Source organism: Garra rufa, chromosome 3 (assembly GCF_049309525.1).
Source record: "Garra rufa chromosome 3, GarRuf1.0, whole genome shotgun sequence".
NCBI lineage: Eukaryota > Metazoa > Chordata > Actinopteri > Cypriniformes > Cyprinidae > Garra > Garra rufa.
Window position 1 is genome coordinate 60,801,214 of NC_133363.1, and position 12,074 is coordinate 60,813,287.

General features: G+C 49.9%; 1 protein-coding gene across 1 annotated transcript in view; it reads left to right on the top strand.

Annotated features, from left to right (window-relative positions):
- The first annotated feature begins 11,071 nt into the window (after positions 1-11,071).
- Positions 11,072-12,074, top strand: part of LOC141331691 (B-cell receptor CD22) — a 79,845-nt gene continuing 78,842 nt past the window's right edge. Inside the window, exons 1-2 of the mRNA XM_073836726.1 lie at positions 11,072-11,188; positions 11,341-11,410. Coding sequence (XP_073692827.1) covers positions 11,072-11,188; positions 11,341-11,410 — 187 coding nt within the window. The remainder of the gene's footprint in view (positions 11,189-11,340; positions 11,411-12,074) is intronic.

Below are 12,074 nucleotides of genomic sequence, written 5' to 3' on the forward strand. Positions count from 1 at the left end.
GTGTTACCTGCAAGTTTTGTCTGAAGCAGAGAACTTCTTAAACAAGTCGTCAGCTGATGACTATGACAGTGACTTTGAAATTTCTGGTGACAAACTGTAATCAACAGTGACCCCTTTTTCTTTTTTTTTTGACCGTGGCCTAGATCTTAAACCCTGAATCTAAAGAGTGTAATAAAATATGCTTTTCATCACCTTATAAAGTGTATTCTCTTTTTTTATTACATACATAGACATGTATGCATGTATGCCTGTACAACTGTTACGGAAGCAGACCAACGAGAGAGGTAAGTGTTAATAATGACAAGGTTTATTTCAGCAGAGCAGTTGTGAAGATGATGACGTGCAGAACCGGGTAAGTATAACAGTTCAGATGATTATACTTTATGTGTAGATCGGTTGGTTGATTGAATATGTTTCCTTTCCAGGAACGACGGGAGGAGAACTTCGGGCAAGACGCACACACACACCGTTGGTGTCCAACAGACAGACTTACGGCTGACACACCGCTGACTGGAAACAGAAGATTGGATTCAGACTGGAACAAAACGAGAATACAGGTAAGTTTCAACAGGTAAGTAGCAAGGTAGGTTTTCCTTCGTTTTGTGAACTCAACAGAGTGACACAATGAGTCCGCTTCGTGCAAACGAGCCCGGACACTGAGTGGTGTGTGAGGTGTGTTTTTATGTGGTTGGCTGCAGGTGCATCTGATTAATACTCTGGTGAGTGTGACGGTTGTGTGTGTGAGGTGGCAGAACCTGGCCAATCCGTGACATTACCCCCCTCCCCAGGGCCCGCTCCTGAGGGCCGAGGCCTCCAACGCCGTGGTGGTCTACCTCGTCCTCGAGGGGCTGGACATTCAGGATGGTTAGTGTGAAATTCCTCCATGAGGGCTGGGTCTAGAATGTCGACTCTGGGAACCCACGACCTCTCCTCCGGTTCGTATCCTTCCCAGTCGACGAGATACTCTAGGATATCACCACGACGTCGGGAGTGAAGGATTTCTCGGACCAAGTAAATGGATCCCTCTTCCAGAACCAAGGGGGGAGGGGGTTCCTCTTCGTGGCCAGGTTCTGTGGAGGGAATCACAGGTGGGTGAAAGGGTTTAAGCAGTGATATGTGAAATGTGGGATGAATTCTGTACTGAGGTGGTAACTGGAGTCTGTAGGTGACGGGGTTGACCTGTTCCACGATGGTGAAGGGACCAACAAATCTGGGACTTAACTTCCTTGAGGGCAGGAGCAGATGGATGTCCCTTGTGGATAGCCAGACCTTCTGCCCAGGAGTGTATGTGGGACCAGGAATCTTTCTCTGATCGGCGGTGGACTTGGCTCTGCGCACTGCCCTTTGCAGATGATGGTGAGCCTCGTCCCAGACTCTCTTGCTCTCCCGAAACCAGTAATCCACTGCGGGTACCTGTGATGGTTCACCATTCCAGGGGAAGAGTGGAGGTTGGAATCTGAGCACACACTGGAATGGTGTGAGTCCTGTGGTTGGTTGCCGCAGTGAATTCTGAGCATATTCTGCCCAGCCCAGGAACTGGTTCCAGGAGTCCTGGTGACCGTGACAAAAGGTTCTGAGGAACCGCCCCACCTCCTGGATCTTCCTCTCCGTCTGCCCGTTGGTCTCAGGGTGGTATCCAGAGGAGAGGCTAACGGTCACACCTAGGAGTTTAAAGAAGGACTTCCATACCCTTGATATAAATTGAGGTTCTCTGTCCGAGACGATATCCTCCGGGATACCGTAGTACCGGAAGACCTTGTTGAAGAGTGTCTCGGCTGTTTCCAGAGCTGTTGGAAGTCCTTTCAAGGGTATGAGTCTATTTTCGAATTTCGAGAATCGATCAACAATGACAAAAATGCAGGTATTCCTTGCATCCCTGGACATACCTCCTCACATCCCTTGCCATGTCAGGCCACCAGAAGCGATCTGATAGCAGCGAGAGAGTATTGTTGGCCCCTGGATGTCCAGTGCCCAGGGAGGTATGTGCAGAATGGATAAGATCTACCCGTTGGGTCCTAGGGATGAACTGACGACCTGATGGACAGCCCGGCGGAGATCTGGGTTCCGGAGTGGCGAAGGCTGGAGGGTTAGTCCACTCTATAGGTTGGACGATGATGGTTTCCGGAAGGATATTAGAGGGTATTTCAGGTGAGTCTTGATGATCATGTATCCTAGAAAGGGCATCTGCTCGGATGTTTTTGGGACCTGGCCGGTAGGTTATGAAGAAGTTGAAACGGAAGAAGAAAAGTGACCAGCGTGCTTGACGGGGACAAAGTCTTTTGGCATCTCGGAGGTACTGCAGGTTCTTATGGTCGGTGATTACCTGGAAGGTATGGTTAGCTCCCTCCAACCAATGTCGCCACTCCTCCAGAGCGAGTTTGATGGCTAGGAGCTCACGGTTTCCGATGTCATAGTTCCTCTCCGCTGGGCTGAGCTTCCGGGAATAGTAGGCACACGGATGAAGTAATGGAGGAGTACCATGATGTTGGGACAGGATTCCCCCAACTCCGGTGGTAGAGGCGTCCACCTCTACCACGAAAGGGAGATCAGGGTCAGGATGAGTCAGGAGTGGTGCTTGTGTAAAGGAGGTCTTGAGGTGTTGGAAGGCTGCGGCCAAATCAGGGGTCCAGAGAAGGGTTCTAGGTTTTCCCTTGAGCAGGTTGGTAAGAGGAGCAGTTATGAGGCTGTAGTTCTTAATGAATCGACGGTAGAAATTAGCAAACCCTAGGAATCTTTGGAGTTCTTTGATTGTGGTGGGTTCTGGCCAAGAAACTACTGCAGATACCTTCCTCTCGTCCATACGGACCCCCTGCTGGTCTATGACGTATCACAGGAAGTGTACTGAAGATAGATGAAATGAGAATTTTTCTGCCTTGAGGTACAGGTGATGTTCCCGTAGTTTCTGGAGGACCTCCGCAACGTGATGGCGATGTTCGGCCTCACTCCGGGAGTATATAAAGATGTCATCTATATAGACTATGACGAAGTGGTGAAGGAACTCCCGGAGTACCTCGTGAATGAAGTTCTGAAATACGGAGGGGGCATTGACCAATCCATAGGGCATGACTAGGTACTCGTAGTGGCCAGTAGGGGTCACGAAGGCAGTCTTCCACTCATCCCCCTCACGTATTCTCACGAGGATGTAAGCGCTGCGGAGGTCCAGATTGGTAAACACCTTGGCTGAGTGGAGTTGTTCGAGGGCCGCAGGAACGAGAGGAAGTGGATACCGGAATTTGATGGTGCCTTGATTGATAATCCGGTAATCGATGCATGGCTGCAGCCCTCCATCCTTCTTAGCGACGAAGAAGAAGCTGGATGCTGCGGGTGAGGTTGATGGCCGGATATAACCCTGATTGAGAGCCTCCTGTATGTACTCCTCCATTGCCTTAGTCTCCGGAAGCGATAACAGGTAGATCTTACCTCTGGGCATTGGAGCATCCGGAACAAGGTCAATGGCGCAGTCCCATGGCCGATGTGGAGGTAGCTGGGAAGCTCTCTTGGGGCAAAAGACGTCCTGGAAGGAGGAATAGACGTCGGGGATCTGGACTGATTGCTTCTCAATGGGACTTTTGGCAGATGTGACGTAGATAGGTAAGGGTTGATGGATCGGACGTGGAAGATCTGGAAAACAGTGGACGGCACATCCCTTTCCCCACTTAGTTACTTCTCCTGTGCCCCAAGAGAGGATGGGATCATGTTTCACCAGCCACGGGCGCCCCAAGATGATGTCCATAGTAGCACCCTCCAGAACCAGAAATTGAATCTCCTCACGATGCAGTACTCCTATTTGTAGGATGATGGGTTCACATTTGCGGTGAATTCGGGTTCGTGAGTTGATTCTGCTGGTTATGGGTTGAATCTGGTAGATGGTGGTTGAGGGTTTTGTATGTAGCTGGAGCTGGCGACAGAGGGTGTCCGAGATGAAGTTTCCCGCCGACCCGGAATCGATGAGGGCTGCGACTGTAACACAAGAGGACAGGGTAGTTAACTGAACATTGGTGGTCAGTGGATGCATATCGTCTATCTCTGAACGCAATCCACTCACCAAGAATCGTACTGGACGAAGAGGACAGTTGAGACGGACATGTCCCGCAGCCCCACAGTACATGCATAGACCCCGGGTCAGCCTTCTCTGTCGCTCAGCTGCAGAGATCTTTCCTGATTCGAGGATCATAGGTTCTGGTTCTGGAGGGCTGGCGGTTGTTGATGGGTGGAGGAGTGCAGTAGTAACTGAATGGTCCTGATAGGATTTTATGCGATCTGAACAGCGTAGAGATTGCTGGATGAATTTCTTCAATCCCATCGAATCATCCAACGCTGCCAACTGCAACCTAAGAGTTGGATCCAGACCGAGCCGGTATGTCGTCAGCAACGATCGCTCATTCCATCCGCTGGCTGCAGCTAAGGTACGGAAACGCAGGGAATACTCTTGAGTAGTCATACTTCCCTGTTTCAAATGGTACAGCTGCTCTCCAGCGGACACTTCCGCATCAGAACGTCCAAAAACTTCTTTAAAATGAGCGATGAAGGTCTGAATGGAATTGGTTACCGGCCCGGCCTGGTGATAGATGGTATCAGCCCACTTGAGAGTGGGTCCGGTAAGCAGAGAGGTGATGAAAGTGATCTTTGATTGATCTGTGGGATAGAGAGCAGGTTGCATGGTAAATATCAAAGAACATTGTAACAAAAATCTGCTGCACTCCTCCGCCCCGCCAGAATAGGGCGCTGGTCGGGCCATGGGACTGGAATTTACGGGAACCGAAGAAGTGCTGGGTGCCGGTGGAGCTGTAGGACGAACTGCTGCTGGAATGGTGGTAGAAGTAGCCAACAACATTTTGCGAAGTGAGTCCACCAGCTCTTGAAACGGATCCGGATTGCTCATGCTGATTGCTGTCTTGGTCCGGGCTAACTGTTACGGAAGCAGACCAACGAGAGAGGTAAGTGTTAATAATGACAAGGTTTATTTCAGCAGAGCAGTTGTGAAGATGATGACGTGCAGAACCGGGTAAGTATAACAGTTCAGATGATTATCCTTTATGTGTAGATCGGTTGGTTGATTGAATATGTTTCCTTTCCAGGAACGATGGGAGGAGAACTTCGGGCAAGACACACACACACACCGTTGGTGTCCAACAGACAGACTTACGGCTGACACACCGCTGACTGGAAACAAAAGATTGGATTCAGACTGGAACAAAACGAGAATACAGGTAAGTATCAACAGGTAAGTAGCAAGGTAGGTTTTCCTTCATTTTGTGAACTCAACAGAGTGACACAATGAGTCCGCTTCGTGCAAACGAGCCCGGACACTGAGTGGTGTGTGAGGTGTGTTTTTATGTGGTGCTGATGATTGGCTGCAGGTGCGTCTGATTAATACTCTGGTGAGTGTGACGGTTGTGTGTGTGAGGTGGCAGAACCTGGCCAATCCGTGACAACAACCAGTCAGTGGTGGAAATTAAGTGCATTATTGTAAGGCTAAGTACTGTATTGTATAGTAAGCTATATTGCTAAGTACTGTAAAGTTATATTTGAGGTACTTGCTCTCTCGATGATTTGTTTCTTCTCATGCCACTTTTAAGTTGTACTAGGCTGCAATTAAAAGAAAAAAAACATTTACTGAACTAGACAGCACATGAAGAGCTTATAAAATATGACATTTTTGTCATGATCTGGGCTGAGGGAAAACCCCCCAACCCAGATCATTACAATTTTGGTATAAATAAAACTACTCAGTAGTTCATACTTACAGTATAAGTACAGCCAAAACAAGTAGTCAATTGGCAAAAAAAAATATTTGGCAACTAATTTGTTGATCATAAGTTGATCAAGTTTGTTGATCATTTTAATGTAAAAACATTTCATAGTTCCAGCTTAGACAATTGATTTATTTTTTATTTTTAGTTGCTTGACATGTTTTATCATGTTGAGGTTTGAACTGTTCACAGCACGTGTAATGGTATTCTTTTTGGGTAATGTGTAATTCTCACTGTTTTCATAATACTTACAAACCAAATCAGTGGAGTAATGAAGAAAATAATTAGCAGACTAACTCTGTTATGAAGCAGACGGGACAACAAGGTAAGTGAAACAATAATATTTATTTATAGAAAGCAGCGATGTCGAAGATGTGAGAAGACCCAATCCTAGGTGAGTATGGCAGACGATGAGAGGTTGGAGTTGAGTGAACTTGGTACTGAATGGGATTATATCCTTCCTTGCAGGATCCAGATAGCAGAGAAGGGAATGCTGATTCCTTGAACGGAGCAGAGGATGACTTACGGCACACACCACGTTGAACTGCCGATGGGAACACTCGGAGGACTGGACTCAGAAGACTGGAACTTGGGAAACAGGAACTTGGAAAACTGGAACGAGACAGAGTTCAGGTAAGTACTTTCAGGTAACGATAGGATAGCGAGACTCTTGGGAAGAGTGACACTACAGTCCGCTTTCGTGGAACGAGCCCGGACATAGAGTGGTGTGTGGCGTGAGTATTTATAGGTGGCTGTGATGATGACGTGCAGGTGCCGGTGATCAGAATTCAGGTGATGGTGATCTGGGTGTGATTGAGGGTGTGGAACCTGGCCAATCCGTGACACTACCCCCCTCCCCAGGGCCCGCTCCTGAGGGCCGAAATTTTCTGCGCCGTGGTGGTCTCCCTCGTCCCCTAGGTGCAGGAAATTCCGGATGAGCGGTGTGGAATTCCTCGGTAAGCGTGGGATCGAGGATGTCTTCTCTTGGGACCCATGACCTCTCTTCAGGTCCATACCCCTCCCAATCCACCAGATATTCTAGGAGACCACCACGACGACAAGATCGGAGGATTTCCCGGACGGAATAGATGGCGCCGTCATCCAGCATCAGGGGGGGAGGAGGTTCCTCTTCATGGCCAGGCTCTGTGGAGGAAGTGAGAGGTGGGTGAAATGGTTTTAAGAGGGAGACATGGAATGTAGGATGGATACGGTATTCCGGAGGGAGTTGAAGTCTGTAAGTGACCGGGTTTACCTGTTCCAGGACTTGGAAAGGACCAACAAACCTGGGACTTAACTTTTTGGAGGGCAGCCGCAGACGGATATCTCGGGTGGACAACCAAACCTGATCACCTGGACTGAATTCAGGGGCCGTGCTCCTCCTCCGATCCGCCTGGGTCTTCTGTCTGCGGACTGCCCTCTGTAGGTGGTGGTGGGCCTCGTCCCAGACCCTCTCGCTCTCCCGGAACCAGTGATCCACTGCGGGGACCTCAGATGGTTCACCATTCCAGGGAAATAGGGGTGGCTGGAAACCGAGGACGCACTGGAATGGTGTGAGGCCGGTGGATGGTTGCCGCAGTGAATTCTGGGCGTATTCGGCCCAGCCCAGGAACTGGTTCCAGGAGTTCTGGCGGCTATGGCAGAATGTCCGGAGGAACCGCCCCACTTCCTGGATCTTCCTCTCCGTCTGGCCGTTGGTCTGCGGATGGTAGCCAGAGGAGAGGCTGACGGTCACACCTAGGAGCCGGAAGAAGGACTTCCAAAGACGGGAGATGAATTGTGGACCGCGATCTGATACCACATCTTCAGGTATGCCGTAATGACGGAAGACATTATTGAAAAGGAGCTCCGCAGTTTCGAAGGCCGTGGGTAGTCCTCTCAGGGGTAGGAGCTTGCAAAACTTTGAGAAGCGGTCCACAATCACCAAGATGCAGGTGTTTCCATCCGACTCCGGCAGATCCGTCATGAAATCGACCCCTAGGTGTGACCAGGGGCGGTTCGGGATCGGCAAGGGATGGAGCTTCCCTGCTGGTAAGTGTCTTGGATTCTTGGACATGGCACATTCACGACAGCCCTTGACGTAACGCTGCACATCCCTTGCCATCCCAGGCCACCAGAAGCGTTCGGACAACAGCGAGAGGGTGTTGTTGGTCCCGGGGTGCCCAGTGCCTAGGGAAGTGTGGATGGAACGAATGAGATCTACCCGTTGCGTCCTGGGGATGTAGCGACGATCAGGGGGACAGCCCGGCGGAGGACGAGGAACAGGAGTAGCGACACTAGGAGGGGCTGACCACTCTATGGGGCTGACAATAATCTTGTCTGGGAGGATGGATCCTGGAAGTTCATGGACATTGGAAGAGTCATGGATACGAGACAAGGCGTCGGCTCTGACATTTTTGGGACCGGGACGGTAGGAGATGGTAAACTGAAATCTTGAAAAGAAGAGCGCCCATCGGGCCTGGCGTGGACATAGGCGTTTGGCATCACGGAGGTATTGGAGGTTTTTGTGATCGGTAAGTACCAGAAATGGATGATTGGCCCCCTCCAGCCAGTGTCGCCACTCCTCCAGGGCAAGTTTAATGGCCAGGAGTTCCCTATTGCCGATGTCATAATTCCTCTCCGCCGGGCTGAACTTCCGGGAGAAGTAGGCACATGGATGGAGTAACTTGGTGGTACCGTGATGCTGGGACAGCACTGCCCCCACGCCGGTAGTGGAGGCGTCTACCTCGACGACGAAAGGGAGTTCAGGATTGGGATGTCGCAGGATGGGTGCCTTGGTGAAGGCTCTCTTCAGGGACTGGAAGGCTGCGGCGGCTTCGGGAGTCCAGGACAACTTGGAAGGTTTACCTTTGAGTAGGTTGGTTAACGGCGTGGCGATGAGACTGTATCCTTGAATAAACCGGCGGTAGAAATTGGCGAAGCCAAGAAATCTCTGTAATTCCTTGATAGATGATGGTTGTGGCCAGGAGGTGACTGATGATACCTTCCTCTCGTCCATGCGGATACCTTCTTGGTCGATGACGTAACCCAGAAACTGAACAGAGGGAAGGTGAAATGAACATTTTTCCGCTTTGAGGAAGAGCTGATGCTCCCTGAGCTTCTGGAGGACCTCCGCAACGTGGTGGATATGCTCAGTCTCACTCCGGGAGTACACGAGGATGTCATCAATGTAGACTATCACTGACCTGTGGAGGAACTCCCGGAGGACTTCATGGATGAAGTTTTGAAATACGGAGGGGGCGTTGACCAGGCCATAGGGCATGACCCGATATTCATAGTGCCCGGTAGGGGTCACGAAGGCCGTCTTCCACTCATCCCCCCTCCGTATTCTCACCAGATTGTATGCGCTGCGGAGGTCCAACTTAGTGAAGATGGTGGCTGTTCGTAGTTGTTCCAGGGCCGCAGGGACGAGAGGAAGGGGGTATTTAAATTTTACGGTACCTTGATTCAAGACTCGGTAATCTATGCATGGCCACAGCCCTCCGTCCTTCTTCGCGACGAAGAAAAAGCTGGATGCTGCTGGGGATTTGGATGGACGGATGTAGCCTTGCTGTAATGCTTCCTGAATGTACTCCTCCATGGCCTTACTCTCCGGAAGTGACAACGGGTAGATCCTTCCCTTAGGCAGAGGGGCGCCTGGAATCAGGTCTATGGCGCAGTCCCATGGCCGATGGGGCGGCAGCTGGGAAGCTCTCCTGGGGCAGAAGACATCCTGGAAGGAGGAGTAGGTTTCAGGAATCTGGGTAGAACGTTTCTCCAGGGGACTTTCAATGGACGTGGCGTTGATAGACATGGGTCTTGGAATCGGACGAGGAAGGTCAGGAAAACACTCAGGAAAGCAGTTATGACTCCATTGAACTATTTCTCCATTGCCCCAGGAGATGATGGGATTATGTTTCGCCAGCCACGGCCGCCCCAAGATGATATCCATAGTGGCGCCCTCCAGAACCAGTAACTGAATTTCCTCGTGGTGAAGGACTCCGATCTGGAGATAGATGGGTTGGCACTTCCGGTGTATTCGTGGTCTCGTGGTGATGGAGCTGGTTATGGGTTGGATCTGGTAGACGCTCGACGAAGCTTCGGTTCGGAGCTGGAGCTGGCGACAGAGGTTCCCCGAGATGAAATTACCCGCTGACCCGGAGTCGATGAGGGCGTGGGCTATGATAGAAGATGAGGAAGTGGTTAACTGCACACATGTAGACAAGGGATACATCTTTTCCACGTCTGATTGAATGACACTCACCGCAGCAGTGACTGGACGGAGGGGGCACGTCAGTCTGATGTGCCCACTAGCACCACAATAGAGGCACAAACCCCGGGTCAGCCTCCTCTGTCGCTCAGCGGGAGATAGTCTACCAGACTCCAGTATCATAGGCTCTGGTTCTGGAGGGCTGGCGATGTCCGTTGGGCGGAGGAGTGCAGTATTCGAGGTTTCAGAGAGATATGATAACATGCGGTCAGAACATCGGATGGACTGTTGGATGAAGCGCTCTAACCCCATGGTGTCATCTAGGGCAGCGAGTTGGAGACGAAGGCGAGGCTCGAGACCAAGACGGTAAGTGGTCAACAGTGACCGCTCGTTCCATCCACTGGCCGCAGCGAGGGTGCGGAAACGTAGAGCATACTCCTGTGTAGACATAGATCCTTGAGTTAAGTGATACAGTTGCTCACCCGCTGATATTTCTCCATCCGTACGACTGAAGACTTCCTTGAAGTGAGCAATAAACGTCTGGATGGAACGAGCGGCCGGTCCATTCTGCTGCCAAATAGAGTTCGCCAATTTTAGCGCTGGTCCTGTGAGAAGAGAGATGATAAATGCAATTTTAGATTGATCAGTGGGGTAGAGCGCAGGTTGCATAGAGAAAACCAGAGAACATTGCAGGAGAAATCCGTTGCACTCCTCCGCCCCGCCATCGTATGGCGCTGGTCGGGCCATGGGACTGGATGGCTGAGGATCCGAAGAAGTGCTGGGAGGCGTGACGAGCGGCGGTGCGGAAGGGGTGACAGATGGTGATGCCAGAAGGATTTTACGAAGAGAATCCACCAACTCTTGAAATGGGTCATTGACATTCATGCTGCTGACTGTATTCTGGTCCGGGCTTCTGTTATGAAGCAGACGGGACAACAAGGTAAGTGAAACAATAATATTTATTTATAGAGAGCAGCGATGTCGGAGATGTGAGAAGACCCAATCCTAGGTGAGTATGACAGACGATGAGAGGTTGGAGTTGAGTGAGCTTGGTACTGAATGGGATTGTATCCTTCCTTGCAGGATCCAGATAGCAGAGAAGGGAATGCTGATTCCTTGAACGGAACAGAGGATGACTTACGGCACACACCACGTTGAACTGCCGATGGGAACACTCGGAGGACTGGACTCAGAAGACTGGAACTTGGGAAACAGGAACTTGGAAAAACTGGAACGAGACAGAGTTCAGGTAAGTACTTTCAGGTAACAATAGGATAGCGAGACTCTTGGGAAGAGTGACACTACAGTCCGCTTTCGTGGAACGAGCCCGGACATAGAGTGGTGTGTGGCGTGAGTATTTATAGGTGGCTGTGATGATGACGTGCAGGTGCCGGTGATCAGAATTCAGGTGATGGTGATCTGGGTGTGATTGAGGGTGTGGAACCTGGCCAATCCGTGACAGCTCCTACAAGTTTAAGATTTTTGGCCAATCCCTTGAGAAGTTATAAGCAAAAATAGCCATTTTTCATAACTCCTGACCACTAGGTGGCACTGTGACGAAACACTTCAGGTAGCCTCAGGTCATGCTTGTTATAACACACAGCAAGTTTGGTCTCAATATGCTAAACTGTTACGGAGATATAGCCTTACATCCATTTTTGTGTCTTTTTCGTAGAATTTGTTCACGCATTATTCGAGAACGGTGTAACTAAAAATCTTGAATTCCATAACTTTTTGCCACCATGGTCTGAAGATGATCTCTGCCAATTTTGGTGAAAATCAGACTAACCATCTGGGACAAGTTCGAAAAAGTAGGTTTTTCAAACAATTAAAGGTTGTATCAGCGATTTCAAGCCTGAAACATAAAGTGTCAAATTCAGCTGACCTTTCTTCACGATCCGCTCGCTGCCTGCCCCATAAATCGACAAATATAATATACTTATATATATATAAAAAAAACATTTCAGTAAATGTACTGTTATTGTGCTCCTTTCTGATGCGCTCCATCATGCACATGCATGGTAAAGTCTTTTAGGTTTAACTGTTTTAATTGTTTGTGAAAAAGAAACAAGCGCATTGATTTCAGTTCATCATGTTTACATGCAATAGGTTTGGTCAGATACCCGAATGCACTT